Source organism: Camelus bactrianus, chromosome 4, assembly GCF_048773025.1.
Source record: "Camelus bactrianus isolate YW-2024 breed Bactrian camel chromosome 4, ASM4877302v1, whole genome shotgun sequence".
In the NCBI taxonomy this organism is placed as follows: Eukaryota; Metazoa; Chordata; class Mammalia; order Artiodactyla; family Camelidae; genus Camelus; species Camelus bactrianus.
The window spans coordinates 45,151,971-45,173,777 of NC_133542.1; the positions used below are offsets into that span (position 1 = coordinate 45,151,971).

Consider the following 21,807-nt stretch of genomic DNA (forward strand, 5'->3'; position numbering starts at 1 on the left):
CTTATGCTCAACTCTCCACTACCATATCGTTCCACATATTTTTTCATCTTTCTCCACTCTTACATTGGTTGAGCATTTCTCTTCCTTTCAAAAGCCAATTTCTAATCTTTGGATCCCATCATCTCCAGCCTTTTCCAGAACCTTATGCTGTCATCTATACTTTTTCCATCTTATATATCCAACCATTCTGTCTCAAGTGGATTCTTCTCACCAGAATATGAATATGTTCGAGTCTCATCAATGAAAAACCAAAAAGTTCCTTTGACCTCACGTTCTTATCCAGTCATCACTTTATCTTTCTTTCCTGCCCTTCTAGACAAATTTTTTATTTTCTATCTCCATTTTATTTCCCATTCATTCATCATTTCATGCCAATGTGGTTTTACACTCTGTCACTCCCCCAAACAATTCTCATGAAGGTCACTGAGTGTTAGTAGCTAAATCCAACAAACACAGATTTTATATACTTCAGCTAGCACTGGACACTGTTAACCACTGCCTATTTCTTAAAATGTTTTATTCTTTTCATTTATTAAAAAAATAATCCGACCTTCTTCTGGTTTTCCTCATATCTCTTTCCCTCTCATTCTCTTCTGATCATTGACTATTGGAGCTCCTCAAGGCTAAAGGCAAGACCCTCTTCTCCCCTCACACTGTAATCTCTCTGGATGTCAGCCATGGCCTAGATTCTCCACCTTACATCTCCAGGCAGCTCCTGCTCTGAGCTCTAGAGTCCTATATCCTTATACCTACTCAACATCTCCATATATATATCCCAAAGCACTTCAAACTTGAATACACTCAAATTTTTCCTCCTCAAATAACATTAACTTCCAAGTTTTCATAGAAGCATTATTTGCAATAAGCCAAAATTGGAAAACGTAAATGTCCATCAACAATAGACCTGATAAATGCAAAAAATGTGGTATATCAATGCAATAAGACAGTATATATTAATTAAAATTGAATGCACCATAATCATATGCTTTAACATCAGTGCATCTCACAAACAATATTAAACAAAAGCAGCAAATCACAAAATAACATAAACAGAATGATTCCAATGATAATAATTTTTAAAGAGTCAAAATTAAGCTATTTTTAAGAATGTATATATATGTGGTAAAACTATAAATGAAAACAGAATGATGTACTGGATGACTATTTATTAAATAAATTGAATCCAATGATGATATCCTCAAAAAAAAAAAAAACAAGATGATTATTCTCACAAAGGTCAGGCCAATGATGGTCTCAATTACAGAGGCAAAGTGATGTGCAGAGAGTTTATAAACAATAGATGATATGCTACTTCTTAAGATAGTTGCTAAACACATGAGTGATTTCCAATTAGTCTATACTTTACAATTATCTTTTAAATTGTATATTACAAGTATCATTCTATATGTAAGGAATTTTTCAACTATACATAATTTTTTTAACATAGAACTAAGAGACTTTGTACTGGAAATGTTATTTATGTAAATATCTAAAAACAGGGCTTTGGGACTTAATTATAAGACAAGACACAATAAATCTCCTTGAAGAAAACATAGGCAAAACATCCTCTGACATAAATCTTAGCAGTGTCCTCCTAGCGCAGTTTACCCAGGCAATAGAAATAAGAGCAAAAATAAACAAATGGGACCTAATTAAACTTATAAGCTTTTGCACGGCAAAGGAAACCATAAGCAAAACAAAACGACAACCTACAGAATGGGAGAAAATATTTGCAAATGATGCGACTGACAAAGGCTTAATCTCCAGAATAGATAAACAGCTCATACAACTTAATAACAAAAATACAAACAACCCAATCCAAAAATGGGCAGAGGACCTAAACAAGCAACGGGTGGAAGTGACAGCCATACATGCTTACTTCCGGAAAAGCCTGAAGAAACACACACAGGTGTGAAAGCACACAGTACCTCCAGGGAAAATGAGATAGCTGGTGCACAAAAGGAAACAGCACCAGAAATTAAGCATTCACCTGTTTACTGGTGAGTAATTGAGTTACACTAATCAATCATTTTCTTACCGTATTTGCATGCAGGAGAAAAATCCAGCCTCAGAGTGGTGAGGATGTAAACCCTAACTTATATAAATATAACATTTACTCAATCATACACTTTAAGTTAGAATCATAAGGATAATCTGTTATTTTTAATTGTTTTCTTTTTGAGTAAATAGATTTCAATCCTAGAAATTAAGACTAGAAATGCTGATGAAAATCAAGCCCATGATATTCTGTGTAAAAATCTGTACATATCTGTGTCATAAGTATTTATAAAATTTAAGAGGATTTGGCTTATGAAAATGACAGATTATCCTTGTGATTCTCTCACATGGTACAGGAAACAGCATCTCCATGGGGTTTATTCCTGTGCCCATCCTGTTTGCTGCCCTCCCTGCATGGGCTGCAGTGAGGAGGTACAAAAACAAAGCAGCCACACTCCCTATTCACTAGGACCTTAGTGTTTAACGGGAGAAGTGATTTTGTGGAGAAGCCATTCTTCTCCACTGCAGGTTGTCAGTTGCCTGGAATTCTTTCTATAGAATTCTGAAATGCTCTCTGCAGAGACCAAGAGGAGGGCTTACAAGGTCAAAGCCATTCACCATGAAATATGGTATCTCAGAGGGCAAAGGCGAACTCCAAAGTTCTCAAGTAAGCACTGAAATGTTCCTAGCATCTAACACCAATTCTGGAGAAGTAATTACTTGATTTTGCGCCCTGCCATGAGAGTTTTCTGATTTTATCTCTTAGGGGGGGCTGGAAGGTGGGGCTTGTGCTAGGGTTATAGGATGAGATGAGCAAGGCTTCACCCCACTACAACATCATGCATGAGTCATAGGCTCTGACCCTGCCTGCTCTCAGCTCTTGACTTTGCTGAGAACTGAGAATCCTGAAGGCCTTGGTTCCAGCTCATCTCTCTGCCTCCAGCCCTTTATCGCAAAGCTTGGTCAGCACTATGAATTTATGCTTTTCTAGGGCAGGTAGCCTGTGGGGTGCCATGGGAAGGACCTGCTCCACTTAAGCCAGGATGTGCACACATTAACCTCGGCTTCCCACCTGACGCTGCTGTGACCCTTCTGAGTCAATTCCCTTCATTCTGGACCTCCTTCTCATCTTGCTCTGTGGCTCTCGGCCCAGCTCCCACCAGTCAGGGAAGATGTGCCTGCTCCAAGACCTCCTATGACCTTTGGGGATGCTTTAGGAAAACACCTGGAGGGGGTGGCTCAGCACACCTAGGCCTCATGCCTCCTCGCCCTGGAGACCACAACAGGGGCTGGGCCCCCACCCCTTAGGCACAGAATCAACATTCAGAGGAGGGACACATTCATGCTTCCTCTCACCTGGGCTTCTCTGCATCCTGCTAGCAGTGGACACTTTGTGCTAAGTGCTGGTTCCTATCAGAGGAAGAGATTCCTGCCCCAACCTCCTGGTTTGATGGTAAGTGGAGTCATCCTGGGTTTCCTCAGGAAACAGGGAGGCGGGGGCATCCCACAGGCCCCCACACCACATCATGAAGAAGCCACAGCACTTCCTGCCCTTACTGCAGCTCTCAGCTCCTCTGTGGTAGGTCAGAAGGTGGGAATGCAGAGGTGCCACCTTCTGGGAGAAATGAGGTGTCCAGAACGGAGGTCCCTCCCATCCACTCAGGGCAGCCTCTGTCTTTCTGCTTCCCAGCTCTGTCCTCCCACCCCTAAAACTCCCTAGTCCCTGGCTGAACACCAGGGTGCCATACCTGCCCCTTTTCTCAGTCTTAAGCCCCATCCTCTTCATACTCCATTCATCTAGAGCTTTCTCTGCCATCCCTGCCCCCGATATTCCAAGAACACCTGCTTCACCCTTGTGATCACCAACTTCAAATATTTTTTCTGCCCACCTGGGCTCACATGCTGCTACTGACTTCTTAGGCCCTAATTAAAAAAACCTTCCCATGGTAACTTCCAGAATTCTTCCTCTCTGGCTTTGGCTCTCAGTGTCAGCCCCTCTCCCAGCCACAGTCCTTCCCTGTTATTCATTCACCCCCTTAGGTATCTGCCCTGCTCTCTTAATCGTAGGGAAACCGTTCTTCTCATGATACACACAGCCCCTCCTCATTATTGTCACCTCTCTTCTCACCACCAGTGAAGTGTCTGTGCTTTTAGCCAAGGCCAACCCCTCAACCCAGGGACTCACTCTTGTTACTTTGAACCATGGCATTGTTCTAGAGTTCTCCCTTTCTCTCCTGTAACATCAGTTTATCCCTCTTAACGGGATCTTTTCCATTGACATCCAACATGCTGTATCTACCTTTAAAAAACTCTCCTGATGCTATTTCCTCATATTCTGCATCTCTGTGGAACAAAACTTTCTAAAGCAGTTGAATATACTTGCTATCACCAATTGCTCCTCCTCTCTCTCTCTCAAACCCACTCCAGTCATACCTTTACCTCTGTCTCTCACCTGGGTCTATTCTTCTCAAGGCCATGAATGATCTTTTTGTTGTTAATCTAATTTAACTGTGAGTCCTCACCTTACTTGGCTGATCGGCAACTTTTTTGCAGTTGGTCACTTTCTCCTTGAAATACTTTTCCCTCTTGGCTTCCAGTATGCCACACTCTCCTGATTTTCCTGTCTCACTGGCTACTACTTCTCAGTCTTTGCTTCTTGGTTCCTACTTTCCCCTCCAATTTCTTAATGTTGGGATGTCCCAGAACCTGGTCATTTATAATCACTGCCTTAGTGATCTTATCCAGTCTCATGGTTTTACATTTTCTTTCTTCCCTTCTTCCCTTCTTCCTTTTTTCGTTTTCCTTCCCTTGTCTGTGTTTCTTTTTCTTTCTTCTCCTTCTTCACCATCATCTAATCTATATATCTTTCTAATTTTCTTTCTTCCTTCCTTTCTTTCTTCCTTTTTTCTTTCTATTTCTTTCTCCTCCTCCTCCTTCTTCATCACCATCATCTGATCTATATATCTTTCTGTCTAATCATCTACAGCCAGGACCTTCCCTGAGGTCCATCCAGCTTCTGCTGAGAATAGACTGTTGGAAGTAGAGTCTCAAGCAGAAGCTGGGAGATTAGTTATGATGCCACTGCAGTAATCATAGCAGCAGAGTGCTAGAGAAGTGGTCATGTTCTGAATTCATTTCAGAAGGCAGAGACAACAGGATGTATTGGATGTGGACAGTTAGGGAAAAAGTGTCAAGGATGACACCAAATTTTTTGTCCTAAACTGGAAAGATGGAGTTTCCATTAACTAATGATGTGAATAATGTGATTGGAGCAATGTTTTTAAGTGTAATTAGATGACAGTTGGGTGCAGGGAATCAGGATTTCACTGTTCTATAGTTTGAGGTGAATACTGGACATTCAAGTATATATGTTGAGTAGACCAATTTGGGCATGTGAGACTGTCCCATGAAATCATGAGCTCCATTGTACAAATCCTGTGTCTTTATTGTGTTTTCTATAGTAAGTAAGCAAATATTTTAATTAAATGTAAGGGGTTTTTTAAAGTTTCTTTTTTTCTTCTAGTTTTGAGATATAATTGACATACAGTACTGTGTAAGTTTAAAGTGTATGGCAGAATCAAAGTTATTTTCATTGTAATCTTTCTGGGGTCCTCATCAGCTGAGTGCTTCAGTAATCCCATGACAGGATTCCCTATTCCACAGCACTCATCATACTAATGTAATGATTTGTCTGCCTCCCCAGCCCAGAATTTGGATTCAGTGCTATTAAGGTATTATTATGTACCAGCCACTATGCTAAGCCCTGGAATATGAGACACTATTGTATCGTCAGGCAAAGAATGGATGAGTAACCTAACAAGCAGAGGCAGTAAACATAAAAGCGGGGGGCAAAGTTGAGATATATCAAGATTAGAACACAGTGCCTAACTTCATGTTTGGGCTGAGCAAAACCATGGATTTATAGTTATACCAATCCATGACATTAGGAAACAGTTTTGTGGGGTGGAGGGTGAGTGTTCAGGAATTTTGAATTAATTTGCATTGCCTTTGGACAAAAGGAGGCTCAAGTCACCACTCCTCATCACAGTATAGGTAACAGATTGAAACTCAGTTTATTCACCTCCACTCCCTGAAAGCACTTGGGTATTGTGCGGCTTCCTGGCTCAAGATTCTTTTGAGTACATAACAAACCAGCCTTTTCTCTTATCATGCCCTCTTCAGGGACACATCAGCTTCTATCCCTGGTACTCAGACCCCCATCTACATGCTCTCCCTCCCTGCTTCTCTCCCTGCCTACCCTTGGGGGTGGGGGACCAGCTCCTCTCCATGTCTACTGTCTACTTTGATCTTCATTCTAGGTGTCATTCATTCCATGCAGCAGCTGATGGGCAGTGGAGGTGGCATATAGGCAAAAAAGCTACAGCAGCCTCCCAGGTGTGTTGTCCAGAAAGATCTAACCAATAGCCAACAGAGAGCTGAGAGAGGAGATTCCATCATTTGCTTTGACATTTGTCATATTAGCTATATGCTGTTGATAGACACAAAGCACCTTCTCAAGGTTGGCACTCCCCTAAAAACCTCCCCTCCAAATTGTGGGCATATATAGATGTCACCAGTGAATTTTGCCTGTGGGATTCCTGGCCACTCCTTCTTGGCAGTACTATCCTCATGTCCACATTGCTCCCCTGGGCCCAAGGACATCATAACAGAATTCAAGCCTAACTTTTACCTTCAGTGCACCTTAGACAAGGGCCTTCCTTCTCTGCTCAAGTCCCTTTATTCACAGTTCAGTGAGTGAGTGAGTGAGTGAGTGAGTGAGTGTGTGTGTGTGTGTGTTGTGTGGAATGCTGACCCAGCTTAAGTGTGGGTTAAAGCTTCTTCCCTAGATTGGAAGGACATTTATGCCTCCCTTATGCCTTCCCTGAACACATCACAATGAAGAGAAGAAGACAGACAACTCTCTGCTGAGAGATATAGAGTGTATTTTGGGTGGCGCTCTGCCCACCTGTACAGTAATGAAAATGGCCATAGCATCCTCCACAAGGGATGCCAACATTGGGAAGACTACAAAGTCTTGATTGCACTGGGTCTTCTTGAACAGACCAGTGCTTCCCTACGAGCTGAGAGTTGAGAGTTAGGGTGGGTTCCCTGGTTGGGTGACACAAGCCACTCGAGGACAGTGTCGAGGGCAGTGGCGAGGAGTGCCCAGGACTGAGGCAGAGTGGGGCTGATGGGAATGGGAGCGGTGCCGGAGCTTACTGTCTGGGGAATGGGGAACATCCAAGAAGGCCAGGCCCACCTGCTTATCAGCAGGGGAGAATTGTGCCTTGGGGTCTCCTCTCATCTTCTCTGTCTTAGTTCGTCCCTTGGGACTTTTGCCTGGAGCCAGGCTCTTTTCTACATTTTCTTTTCTCATGTTGGCCACTTTCTCAGATGTGGAGGACATGGATTCTTTATGCCCTTTGCCTTTTGTCTTGGGGTTAAAACAGTGCAGAAAAGATTTCATCTTATTTCTCAGGCCAGATTCTGGAAGGCTGGGCCTCTTGTGAGTAGGGCCTGGCATCACCTGCCCCTGCAAAACCCAACCTTGTAAAGTTTGTCCTTGCAATGGCTTCCCTGGAGTGAGTTGGCCCAGGAAAGGCTGGCCCCGTGACCTGTGGGTCACCACGGGCTGGGCGTTCTCAGGAACCCTTGCTGGCTTGCGGATGACTTTGCCCTTGGCTTGGCTGTCTTTCAGGTCATTCTTCTCAGAGTCTTTCCCCCGGGGGACTCCAGGAGATAGTTCTGGGAGTTTAGGCTGGGGGCGATGCTGGGGACTGTGTTGACAGGGAGCACCAAGGTGAAAGCGATGTCTCCGTTGCCAGGGGCTGCGGGGTGTCCTGTTCAGAAGCACCCCTTCTGGTCTCTGGGCTTCAGCAGAGCAGCTTTTTTCTCTTGTGGAGGAGAACGCAAGCCCGGCATCCCCTTCTCCATGGTCCCCGGCCGATTTGGGTTTGCTTGGCTTCTCTTTCTTTTCTGCCAGTGTGGGTACTTGGGCTGAGTCCTTGCTCTTGTCAGGGCTTTGGGGCTTGGGGCTACAGGGCTCCTCCAGGCTGGGGTTGTTCAGACTGGCCTCCAGCTGAACACAAAGCACCTGGGCCTCTGTCATGTTCCCACTGGGTTGGGAGATTTTGGAGGCCCAGTGGACAGAACCATGGGGTACTGTACTGGAACCAAGTTGCTTCTGTTTCTGATGCACTGCCTTCAACTCAGTGGCCAGCTGTTCTTTGAAGCGGAGCCATTCTGGATCTGGGGCACATGGTGTATCTGGTGGGATCGGGAGTTCCTGGAGCAGTGCTTCTCCTTGGTGGTTCAGACTCCCAGGAGACTCCTGTGTGCATATGTTCTCCGGGATTGCTACCATTTGTTCCCTGGACTCCCTTGCCTTTAAGGGAATTCCCAGTTGTATCTCGAGGATCTTCTTTCTCAGATGGAAATTTAGTTTGGCCAAGACAGGTTCCCTGAATAAGTAGGGCCTCGCAGGCTCTGTCTGGCTTTCTGGTGGCACTATCTCGATTAATCCTTCCACCTGCATGTCAGCCTGGAATTCATCTGCAATGTCTGCACAAGCCTCATTGGCATCTTGAAAGCCTGGCCTAGGACTTAGACTCTGCTCTTCAGGTGAGGTCATCTGAGTTAGAGGTTCTGTTGGGAATTGGACAGGCCCAGGCACCGTCTCTGTGATCATAGCTTGGCAAGTGATTGCTGGGGCCATGGCCCTGGAGAGAGCCACATAATAAAGAGTGGGCAGCCCTGACAAGAAGGCCAGATACTTGTGCCGTAAAGTTGTCTCCAGTTTCTCAATGGCTCCCTCGGACAGCTTTCGGGGCAGCTTAGAATGTTCAATGACAACAGGTGAGGCCTGTTGCTGCTGATCAAGGGCTGCTGGCATCAAGGGCATAACTTTCTGTTGTAGGTCCGGGTCAGCGGCTGCTGGCAGTTCCAGGGGCTTGCTTTCTGGGATGCAGGTGAAGGGAGCCACTTCCAGGCCCCCAGGAATTATGCACTCCCAAGAGTTACATACATAGGCAGGGACATTGCACTGGTGAATCTGCCCACATTTGGAGTCGATGTGGCTCTGCAGTATTGCCTTGGCCTGGTCAAACATGTGTGGCCTAGGGACTGACACTGGGTCCACAGGGGGTGAGAATGGATCTTCAGCCCCAGTGGCCTCTAGAGCTGTAAGTTGGGGGATATTCACACTGTCCAGTGCTGTGCTGCTCCAGGACATAGTCTGCTGGTCAGCGGGGGACAGGAGCAACTGGATGGACTGCTGGATCTTCTGGGGCAGGCCCCAGCGATGGTGAATCAACTGCCTCTGGAGGTGGAAATCCAGCAGCCTCCTGGCATGCTGTGGGAAGAGTAGTTCCCTTGTGAAGACTGAGACGGGCTGCCCTGGCCAAGAAGTCTTCACAGTCTCAGAAGGCTGGGCATTGTCACAGGTCTTATACTGCACAGGGCTCTGGGCATGCTGATCTCTCTGGAAACCACCTGGCGAGCCCCACTGAAGCTGGAGCTGCCTCTGCAGCAGGTGCCACTCCAAGGCCTCACACTCGTCCAGAGTCAGGAACGGGACATTGATCTGAGCCTTCTGGTGGTCAGATGGAGCAATCCAATTTTGGGAAGTCAGAGTAGAGGGCGGAGCTGATTGGGGTGGATTTTTAGGCAGCAGAGGGAGGAAGGAGAGATCCTTGAAGAGAAAAGGATCATTCAAAGGGGGTTTGGACATGCTGTCATTCATGGAGAGGCCTTGAGAACCCAAGAAGGTGTTAACCAAGGACTCGCTGTGCAGTGAAGGGAGGCCACAGAATAGCTGGCTGTATTCCTGCTGCACATGGGCCACTGAATCATTAGACTGTTTCCCAGGCATTAGATAGAGGCCACTTAATTCTTTAAGGGCTGGAGAGGACAAGGCTAGAGCCATATGGTTCGGGGCTTGCTGGTAGTAGTGTCTTTGTTCTGGGTCTATAATGGACCATTCAGAAACCCAGAAGGCCTGAGTAGGTTGGCCTGCCATACATGAACCCCAGTTCTGGTATGAAATGTTTCCAAACGTCTCAACAGAGAACTGAGAAACTGGTTGATTATGTACAGGTTGGTAAGATAATGGCGGATTTGGCATAAACTGCCTCAGGGACTCTTCCACACGTCTGGGGAGCCCCCACCTCTGGAAATGCATCCATTTTTTAACATGTACCTCAAGAAGCCTCAAGACTTCAGGACTGAGGAATGGCAGGTGGGCAGCAAGGACAGTTACCATTTGCAAGGCCATAGGATGTGTCAGGGTAGTGATTTCTTGGTTCAGGGTCAGCAGAGAGACCTGAGAATTCACAGGCTGTTGGCCTTGGTTTCCACAGACAAGGCCGGGGTTGTTCTGCATCATCTCCTGCAGGTTCACGGAAACCACAGGTTCCTCAATCCTTGATGAAAACATAGTCTCTGGGCCCCTGGGTACCTCTGGCCCTTGAAAACCCTGCCTTAGCTTGAGGTGTTCAGCCGAGTAATCATGGATGCTGACCACACCAGCTGACTGGGCAGCTGACTGGGTTAAGGATTTCTGTGACACTGTGAGGGTTGCAGATGGAAGGGAAAGGCCTTCGAAGTGTGGGGAACAATGCTCCAGACTCTGCTCAAAAGACACATTAGATGTGGACAAAATCTCTAGACAAGAAGAGCCCTGCGATGGCCGGGTTGAAGTGGGAGAGACCAAGGTGTTCTCACCCACCACCAACTGCTGAATCTCCAGAGCCATGGCATTGCAGGTTTGGCAGTAGGGATCTGCACACAGGAGCTGCCGCACACTCCCCTCCTGAGGAAGCCAGCCCTGGCTGGGAAGGGAAACAGGGCAACCATTTGTTACTGATGGAGTGACATCCGCCTCTCTGCAAGTGTGTGGCCTGGAGACTGGCCCTGCCCACTTCCCCTAGTCCTGTAAGCCCTGGGGCTGCACCTCCTGGGTGTTTACTCATCACCTTTTCTTCCCTGGGAAACGCCATCAGCAAGTTATGATGCACCAGGCTGAGGGCCTGGGGCTTGCTGGGCAAGGTCTCAGACAACTAATGGGAACACAGGGCCTTGAGAGCCTGGGAGGTGAGTAAGTTCTCTGCTGTCCTGTGCTGAGAAGCTGAACTAGGAGAAGGCAACCAGGCAGATGGAAAAGCCAATGGTTATCTGAGGGGGCAGCACCAGGAACATCACCAGGGAGAACCTGGAGTCAGTCTTGCTAGGTGCTAAGAAGGCCACAGCCTGGTATTCAGTTTTCCCAAACTGTGGAAAAGGAGATCCTTGTGGGAACTCTGTGTTCTGGGGATTACAGAGTGTGCACAGTGTCTCTTGGGAGCCCATGCCCATTCTCTAGAGATCTTAAGAAGGGGATGATATGACAAGCTCCTGCCTGAGGACTGTCCCAGGAACTGGCCTCCCTGAAGACAGAACCAGAGGAGGTAATGTCAGCAGGGTCCAGGGGTCTGCCCTTGAAAGGGTAGAGTTGTAAAGAGAATATGAAAATGATGACTTATTTATGCACTTCATTATCCATTCTTCTGACTGGATAACTTGTCTTGTGGTTGAGTGCAAACCCATGTAGTTATATCCTGCACTAGTCAAATCTTGACTTCTAGGACCACTGTGAGCCTAGCTCAGATAAGAAATGGAAGACTCCTCTCTCCTGAGCCATCTAACCCCAACTTCCCCTCTGGCCACCCTCTCAACCAGTGCTCCAGGCTCACCTCGCAGCCATTATCCTTCTCCCCAGACCTGCCCCAGGCCAAGGAGACAAATCAGCACAGGCCAGGCCCGAACATAGGAGACTGAAAAGAGCAAGAGATCACCTTCTCATGACAGAGAGCAGCTCCCACGGCTTCTCAGCTTCTTTCCAGGAAAGTCTCCTTGCTGAGAGACCAGGAGACAGTGTTACATGGAACGGGAGAGGATTCAGGCACATCCTACAGGAAGCTCAAGGCCTTTGAAGGAGAGAAGATTGCAAACCCCACCGTAGTGCTCTAAGGCACGCCTGTGTACAGCTTAGCCAGGCATGATGTGCTCTCCTGGGCCTGATCTCATTTGACCTTCACAACCACACTGCGAGTGAGGCAGGATCATCAGATGCCCATCTCATGGTAGCAAGACTGAGAGATAAAGTGACTTCAACAGGGTCAGACAACTAGTAAATGACACAGTTAAGGACTTCTCCCCTAATTCCTCATTCTTCACTCCCAGGGGTAAGGTGAAGAATTTTGGAATATTCCCAGGTTCTGATTTCCCACCCACACACATCTTCTGGGAGAATTTGTCAACTTGGGGAATTGGAGCCTCCAGTGGTTAGAGCACCTGGCTCCTGGCACCAGGGGTCATAAAGGAACTTCAGGGTCCATGGGAACCTGGCCCACTGTGGAGGGAAGTCAGAGCACAGCCTGGGACTTTACCTTTTGATGCTGCATCTTTAGCCCTTTGTCTGACTTTCCGGTGACGCTTAAAGATAAAAGAGTTAGAATATCAAGCTGGGACACCATTTTTTTTTTCATGTCCAAAATGAGACAAGGCTAATATAAATTTCCCCATTCCTTTATATTTATCTGTATTTTTGTTTTCACTTTCCTAACTTTCTATACCTCCCATTTATTTCCTAAGAGAAGTTCCACATTAAGCTTATGAAACAAGAGAAAGAGTAAAACAGAATAAAAGGTGGGTAGTTCTAATAACCAAAGGAGTTCTTCTTACAAATGCCTTAATGGATCACAAACCAGAAAAATAACACATGATGGAAGGTCTGAGATCCAGTGATCTAGGTCTCAACCCAAGCCAGAAAGAGATGTTCTTGATTTTTCAATTAGAATACACTGCAAAGATGATCCAGTAAGAACTTTTTCTAGGCTCTGAGAAGAGAAATACCATGTAAGAGTAACTAATGGGTGGTTTAAAAAAAGAAAAAAATATATATATATACATATACACATATATTTAGAGAGAGAGAGAGAGAGAGAAGGGGAGGGGAAGGATAAAAGTAGAGACCTGAGGCTTAATTAGTTGAGTCGTGGTCATAGTATTTCCCTACCTGACAGCAGCTCCTTTTAGGTTCCAATGTTAATCCATGGTAATTCTTTTTCACTAGCCAGATAATTAGGATAATAATGAAGATGGAGCCATAGGTATATAAGGAATATTCCAAATCCCACAGAACAAAAGTTGGACTCAGCATGGTCTAAACCTTATTAGCACAAGGAGACCAACCATCCCTCTATGTAGGCATTCAAGGTTCTGGTGCCTAATGACTCCCAATGCTTGTTGTCTCCGCCTCACAGATGACGGAACCAGGCCAGCAGACTGCATCACAAAGCCCTCCTGTTTCATAAGAGGTGGTGTCAAAGACCTCCATCTGTCTAGGGAAACTCATGTGGTGATCCAGTCTGTAGATGAGGATGTCTGGTTGTCTGTAAAGACTGAAGGTGCCACTAACAGGGAGTGTCTGTGCTCCCACTTTGTCTTCACTCTCCACACCCTCCACCAGCCTGATGGCTTGGCTCTTCACAACAGCTATCTCTACTCACTCATCCCCAGAAAACTGAGTGTTTAGGGACACAGGGTACCTTTTTAGGAAGAATGGCTGGGACAGAGGAACCTCTATCAACTCCCCCACCTGGAATATATATTCGAGAAGCACACACAAGTTTAGGGATGGCAGAGTCTGGTTATGGCTTGAGAATGGAGTGCTTCAATATTACAGGCAATGGGTGATGGGAAATCAGAGGTGCATAAAGGGGGCCGTGGCTGATGTGGCATGGAAAGGCCAAGGTGGTATCATCTTTTTTTTTTATTGTAGTCAGTTCACAGTGTTGCATCATTTCTGGTGTATAGCATAGTGTTTCAGTCATACATACACATACATATATTCCTTTTCATATTCTTTTTCATTATAGGTTACTATAAGATATTGACTATAGTTCCCTGTGCTATACAGTATAAGCTTATTGTTAATCAGTTTTATATATAGTAGTTACTATCTGAAAATCTTGAACTCCCAATTTATCCCTTCCTCCCCTTCCCCTCTGGTAACCATAATTTTGTTTTCTGTGTCTGTGAGTTTGTTTCTGTTCTGTAAATAAGTTCATTTGTGTGTTTTTTTTTAGATTCCACACATAAGTGATATAGTACTTTTCTTTCTAACTTCACTTAGAATTTTGATCTCCAGTTCATATTGCTGCAAATGGCATTGTTTTATTCCTTTTTATGGCTGAGTAGTATTCCATTGTATAAATATACCACAACTCCTTTATCCAATCATCTGTTAATGGACATTTAGGTTATTTCTATGTCTTGGCTATTGTGAATAGTGCTGCGTGAACACTGGGGTACATGCATCTTTTTGAGTTAGAGTTCCCTCTGGATATAAGCCCAGGAGTGGCACTGTTGGATCATATGGTAAGTCTATTTTTAGTTTTTTAAGGAGTCTAAGGTGGTAGCATCTTTAAATGACACTATGGGAGTCAGGAAGGAATGCCTCACAGACCATGTGACCTTAAGCTTGCAGATGGGTGAAAAGAGATTATAAACACTGCCTTCCACCAAGACACACTAATGAGACTTTTGTATGGAGCTCTTTTAAGAGGTGGTTTTCTAGAGCTGTTTTTACCACGTTACAGAATTCTGTCTGCTCATGGAGATGAGTACCTGCAGAGATGGGTTAGTGGGCACTTCTAACTTAAGGTCATAAAGTAGTTGCTGATTGTGGTTACATCTACTCATCTACTCTGGATGTTTGCTGTTTGGAAAAAAGGAAGTTTTTTAATTTGCTTGTTTTATTGTTTTTATTAACTTGGATTTTTTAAAAAAGTTTAAGCAAGCCAGTTGTTTTCTAATTTATCACCAGGGCTCCTATACTCTGCCCATTTATTTAAACATTTATGTTACCTGCCTGACCTCTGTGGATATTGTCACCTTTCTCTAACACTCTAAGATTTCTGAATTTCCTTGAGAAAAGCCTTTCCCTGGTGACAGTGGTCTCACAGCCAAAAATCCTTAAGCTCAAAATCCTTGGTCCTTCCTACAGCATCCAGTCTTCCACTCATCTGGCATGGTGACCCTCAATCTATGCTCAGTCTTAACCCAGGCAATGTCAAGAGTACAAAGACATTTGAGTCATGTTGCCTTTCTGTTCTCAAGACAATCCAGTTTCCAAGATAAGACGAATTCACACAAAACAAGAACCAACCATCCAAAACAAATGCAATCCTATATTCATTTGTGAGGCTTAGGTCACAAACATCCCATTTCAGAGGAAAGAAAGCATAGTGAGGATCAAGGTGGTGAGAGAGGGCTCCTGGGTAGAGTGACACTGGACTTGGGTCTGTAAGTGCAGGCTGTGGGAGAAAGGAGTATGTTCCAGGTGGGAGAGAGATTAACCAACAAATGCAGAACACTGAGGAATGGGCCACAAGTGCATTTATCAGTAAGAAATGTCATCCATCTCTAACAGAGGTGTAGGCAAGTAGATTGGGGAGGACTTCTGGGGAAAGATTGGAGGCACAGAAGTAGGCTGCTTGATGAAGGACTGATGCACTTAATTGATTTCAATCACCAAAATTATTTTTTTAAGTAGGCATACATACATGGTACAAAATTCAATAGGCAGAATAATGTATGTAGTAAATATGTCTCCTCAACCTGTCTTTCATCTCCCATTTTTATTTCCTTGAGAAAGTCATTTCTATCAGATTCCTGTGTATCTTTCCAAACTAGTCTAATTGAGCCAAAAACAAATGGATTTTTATGTTTTTCTTTACAAATGGATGTACAGTATAGGCAGTTTTCTCTCTTATTTCATTAGTAATTGAATAAATCTTGTGCATACCATTTTTAAAAATGGCTGTGACTATAACACAACTCATCTTCAATTCTCTATTCAAGGATACTCAGTTATGTATAGTCTTCTGCTCTGAATAAAACCTTATATATATAAATCTTTATACACATATACACATATATATGTAGGGAAAATTCCTATGAGTGACTTGACATCTTAACAATACTGTCTTTTGAGTTTTTTTACTTTTTTTATTGAATGTAAGATTCTTTAAATTCTATAGTGCTTTACAATTTTCCAGAGTTTCACACATGACTTCCTATAATCCCATAATAACCTTTTTGAGAATCCTCTACTCCTATATTGACCCTCCCCCGCCACCTGCCACACCAGTAACCACTAATTTGTTCTCTACATCTCTGAGTCTGCTTTTTTGTTTTATTCACTAGTCTGTTGTATTTTTTAGACTCTACATATAAGTTATATCATACAGTATTTGTCGCTCTCTATCTGACTTATTTCACTTAGCATAATGCCCTCCAAGTCCATCCATGTTGCTGCAAATGGCAAATTTTCATTCTTTTTATGACTGAGTAGTATTTCATCTTCTATATCCATTCATCTGGTGATGGATACTTAGACCGTTTCCTTACCTTAGCAATTATAAATAACACTGCTATGAACACTGGGGTTATATGTATCTTTTCAAATTAGTGTTTCTGTTTATTTCGGATAGATATTCCAAAGTGGAATTGCTGGGTCACATGGTAGGTTCCATTTTTAGTTTTCTGAGAAATCTCCATACTGCTATCCACAGTGGCTGCACCAATTTACATTCCCACCAATAGAATAGGAGGGTTCACTTTTCTCCACATCCTCTCCAACATAACAATATTGTCTTTTGGTCCATGGATATGGTACATCTCTCCATTTTTAGGGTGTGTCTAATTTTTCTCAGAAATGTTCGATAGTTTTTTTGTGCAAGTTTTGTACATATTTTGTGAATAAATCCCTATTTCAAATTTTATGATGCTATTCTAAATGATATTGCTTTTTAATTTTAATTTCTAATGTTTGTTGCTAGTATATAGAAAGAGAAATTATTTGAATATTTATCTTATATGCTGCAATCTTGCTAACTTCACTTGTTGGTTGTAGCTGTTTTTTTGTAAATTCTTTAGTATTTTCCAAATTAATGATAATGTTGTCTGACATGTTATCTGACAATTTCACATCTTCTTTCCAATCTGAATGCCTTTTATTTCTCTTTGTTACCTTATTGCACTGACTAGAACATATAGTATAATGTTGAATAGAAATGGTGAGAGCAGACATATCTGCCTTGTTAATGATCTTAGGGGGAAAGTAGTCCTTTTCTCTTTTACTCCTCAGACTTGATCATTTCAAATGTCCTATCTTTAAGCCTGCTGGTTATTTCTTCTGCTTACACAAATCTCCTTCTAGTAATCTTTCCATTCACTTATGTATTTCCCAGAATTTCTATTCAGTTGCTTTTTATAATTTCTATTTCTTTGTTGACATTCTCATTTTGTTCATACATGATGTTTCTTATTTTATTTAGTTCTTTGTCTGTTTTCCTTTGGTTATTGGAACATATTTCGCAGAGTTGGTCTAATGTCTTTGTTTAGTAAGTCTAATGCCTATTCTTCCTCAGGGACAGTTTCTGAGGGTTTATTTTCTTCCTTTAAATGGGCCATGATCTCCTGTTTCTTTATATCCCTTGTGATTTTTTTAGAAGATTGGGCATTTGTAAAAGCAATCATCTCACTCAGTCTTTGCAGACTGGCTCTATGCTGGGGCAGTCCTCCAATTAGTTGAGCATGCTCTGAGCCTAGGAATCAGCTCAAGGGAGAAGTTTAAGGTCTTCTCAGGTTTCTTTTAAACAGGTGTCTTGGCTAGGCCTGTTTATGGCTTTTTCAATTCTCCCATACACATGGCTGCTTTTGAATGCCTCAGCCTCCCAAAGAATCTCATCTCAGACTCTCCTTGGGGCCTTCAATGGTCTATTTTATGTCTCTACCCATGATCTATAGACCCAGGAGGTCTATAGACATGATCTATAGACTCAGGAGGTCTATAGATCCCTTGTAACTTTCATGGGCAGCATCCACCACTTCTCTCTGCCTAAGGTCTGAATTAGGGGATACAGAGACCCGTCCTTAGGCAGCCCCAAGCTGGTTATAACTTTCAAATAAGGTCTGCTCTGCTCCCTTTGTTTCAAGGGAGGGAACTGGGGATTGGGCTGCTACTTCCTCTAGACCAAAACTACAGCACACTGGGGAGGGGGTGGGGCAGTAGTGAGTAAAAACATCATGAAATAGTCTACTGTTTTGAATGTGACTTTTTCTTAATTGAATATTCACTTGGTTGCTATAGACCTTTGACTCTTTTCCAGAGATTTTATAAGGTTATTGTAGTTGTCAGTTTCTGGTTATTTTTCGGTGTTTCCATAGAAGAACAAGGGCTTGGAGTTTCCTAGTCCACCATTTTTCTCTATAAATATTCTTTAGCTTTGCTTTGCAATTCAGTTAAGTTACTTAGAAACAGTTTAATCATTTCAGGTATTCCTTAAAAGCCTTATTAGGCAGAACCCATCAACATTTAGTCCAGGATTAATTTTTACTTACTATTGAAACAAAGCCTTTATTGGTACTCTATCAATGTCCCATTTATTATGAGGTTTTCTACTTTGACTGTTGGAATAGGCACTCTATCTGCCTATGTGTGTGATATCTGGGTATTATGACCTTATATCTTTTCAGGTATCTTTTTTAATCCCACCTCTGATACTTTTCTCAGATGCATGCACCAACCAGTGCTCTGCTGAACAATAAAGAGGGACCCTCTTCAGATCTCAAGAGTTCTCTCTGTATTCAGCCCTCTCTTCTCAGATAATCTGCCCTCGGAATTCTAGCTGCCTTGGCCTTCTCTGACTCCTAGTCCCATCGTCTCAACTCACAGATTGCTAAATTCTACCTGGGTTCCTCCTCCTTAAACTGTGGCCTGGGAACTTTGTCTAGGCTGTAAATAGCGTAGGCTGACAGTATTGTAGGACTCACTGCATTGATTTCCCATCTCTCAGTGATCACTGTCATTTGTTATTTGATGTCTAATATCTTAAAAGTCAATGCATATTTTGTCTAGCTCTATGGTTGTTACAGATAGTGGGTAAATGTGGACCCTGTTACTCCATCATGACTGAATGTGGGAGACACAACAGAGTTGTAAAGTTTTCTTTTTATAGTTCCCATTTTATTTTAATTAGGGTTTATTCCTATGTATTTTATTTTTTGCTATTGAAAATAAATGTTGATCAATTCTGTTTATTAACTTCATAAACAGGATTAAATTCTTCAGTTTATTTCTTTTGGTTTCCATCATTTTCACATATTCATTTTTTATATCTTTTCTTCTAATTTTTATTCTTTTTTCTTGTGTCTAATTGTATTGGCTACTATAGCATTTACAAACTCCTGACTTTAATGAGAATGTATCTATTGCTGACTTTTGCAATAAGATTTTTAAAAATTATGTGTATGCATATGTATGTGTGTTATGTTTTGGGTATGTGTGTATGTGTATGTATTATCATGTTAAGGATTCTATTTCATACACAGTTTCTACAAAGAATAGATGCTGAATCCACTTCAGATAATAAAGGAGTAACTGGACTGCATTAGCCCTCCTATTATAAAGAAATACAAAATTAGGCAAAATACATGCACAAATTGTTTGGACAGTAAGCAACAATGGACTGTGATTCTTTACACAGGAGAAACATGTGAAAAAGCTACACAATTGCCCCAGCTTTCTGCCTAGGGCACTTTGCAAGCTGTAGTGCAGGAATGTGAGGCCCAAGCAGAGAATAGCTATATTGCTGTGCTCCTGAAGTATGGATCAACATTTCTGGTGATTGAGCCATTTTGCAGCTGTGCAAAAAAGGAGCAATGGAAATATGTATAGTGTGCCCATTAAGTCTCTGGCCAAATGATAATCTGCACGTGAGACCCTGTAAGATCTAGCTTAGGACAGCTGCAAGAGCTGTGAGCTGAATGGAATTTGTGGAGGCTTCTCAGTACTGGTAGACTTAGGAATCCAATGGACCAAAGTGGAGAGAACTTACTGAACACCATGGGCATTCAGATGTCCTTCCAAAAAGTCCACACTGTAGGGTAAACTACTCTAGACTTTGAAAAGAGCCACACTCATCCCACCCAAACAAAGGTTAGAAAAATCCTTGAAAAAAGATTTACTGATCTGCTAGTAAGTTAACTGTCTGCCAGAACAAATCTCAATATTCTGTAACTGTGAGACTAAGGCAAAGAAAGTATAAGATTAGCCTAGAATATCTTTTGCCATAAAGCATAGAAGTTCTCAAAAAATAATGAAGACATATCAAAAGGACACAGCAGCCAACTTATAGGAGCAAAAATAGAAAAGAGACCATTAGGATGACACTGTCTAGCCCAAGAGCATTAGGATGCTATACCCAGCTCAAGCTAGACATAATTGGGGCTTAGATTGAATTTTTAATAGTGGATTTGTTAAGAATTTGTACAATTTAGGTTATATTTGTAAACACATGTACTGGTGGATTAAATGTTGGGTGTGGATGTAAAATAAAGAATTAAGGAAAATCCCAAGTTTATTATTGGCCTGAGGAATAGGATGGATGGTACTATTTAATGACAGGGTGAAGACCTGAGGAATATGGATTTGGGGAGGTAGGAGGTGAATATTTCATATTTGGCTATATTATGTTTGAGGTACTTATTACACTTTCAAGCAGAAATATCATGTAAGGATCTGGATGTACAGGCCTAGAAGTCAGAGTGTAGATCTCAGCTAGAAATATAAACTTGAGAGTTACTAGCTAGACATAATTGAAGCTATGTAGACAGATAAAACCTTTGAGGGAATATAATTACAGGGAGTATAAATTAAGCTGGCCAAAGACAGAATCCAGGGTTACTTTAACACTTAAAGGTTTGGTAGAGGAGTAGGAGCCAGCAAAGAAAATCAGAAGGGATGGATGGTGAGTTTGAAGAAAAAGGAGAGTGTGGTGTTCTAAAAGCTTCAAGAAGTACATGTTTCAAGAAAAAGGAAATGGTCAACTGTGCCAAATGCTAATGAAAGGTCTATTAAGGTGAAGATAGAAAATAACTGTTGGCTTTGGTGAGATATGAGTCATTTGAGGACCCTGACAAAGTTCATTCCAGTAGAGGTGTGGGAGAAAAAGCCTGTTTATAGAGAAGGTTCATCAAACAATGGGAAGTGAAAAAGTAGGGCAAATGAATATAGATAGACAACACTTTCAAGAAATTTTGCTGTGAAGAAAAACAAAAGATTTGTTTGGTAACTAGAAAGAATATAGGCTCAAGGTTGTGTTTCTATGCGTGTGTGTGTGCTAGATTTGGTAGTACTACCACATTTTTATGTTGACAAGAGTGATCTAGATAGGAAGAAGCTGACAGAAAGAGGAATATTTGATGCAGTTTAGTTCAGAGAATACAGAAGGAGAAATATTGGCAGAATTTGTGATGGAAAAATGAGAACATTTCTTTTCCAATTGTATTTATTTTCTATATAAAATTGTATTTGTTCCTTACCTGAGTGTTGGGGGCTGGATGGTGCAGATGTAAATAAAATGGGAGTGTGAAATGGCTGGCTTGGAAGTAAAAAAGTATCTGTTAGTACAAGTGCCCATTTAAGACTTATGGTAATAAATATGAGTCCAGTCAGCACTGTTAAGTAATTTTCTCCTGCAAGGTTCAGCAGCTGTGTGAACTAAACAGATGATTTAGTTTAGCCAGAGTGTGAGTTTTAGTTAGCAAGAATTATGGACAAAAAAGAAGAGTAAGGGGGTTTAGGTATTTTCAAAAAGACCATTTTCAGTGCTAGGTCATGGACTTTAGGCTGGCTAGGAAGGAAGGTGAGCATATGATAAAGGTGTAGGATAACGAAAGAGTTTAGCCATTGAACTGAAAGTC

At 42.6% G+C, this 21,807-nt stretch overlaps 1 protein-coding gene and 1 pseudogene across 1 annotated transcript; both read right to left on the reverse strand.

The window, feature by feature from the left end:
- The window catches only part of LOC123616264 (ras and EF-hand domain-containing protein-like), a 218,416-nt pseudogene that overhangs the window by 64,845 nt on the left and 131,764 nt on the right, over positions 1 to 21,807 (reverse strand).
- LOC105067538 (protein SPATA31F1-like) lies at positions 1,137 to 20,546 on the reverse strand. Its single transcript, XM_010953138.3, has 4 exons — positions 13,052 to 20,546; positions 12,423 to 12,468; positions 11,829 to 11,889; positions 1,137 to 10,826 (listed from the first exon to the last, which is right to left on the reverse strand). Exons 1-4 carry the CDS (start codon positions 13,193 to 13,195, stop codon positions 7,094 to 7,096), a joined length of 3,984 nt encoding a protein of 1,327 aa, XP_010951440.2. The 5' UTR covers positions 13,196 to 20,546; the 3' UTR covers positions 1,137 to 7,093.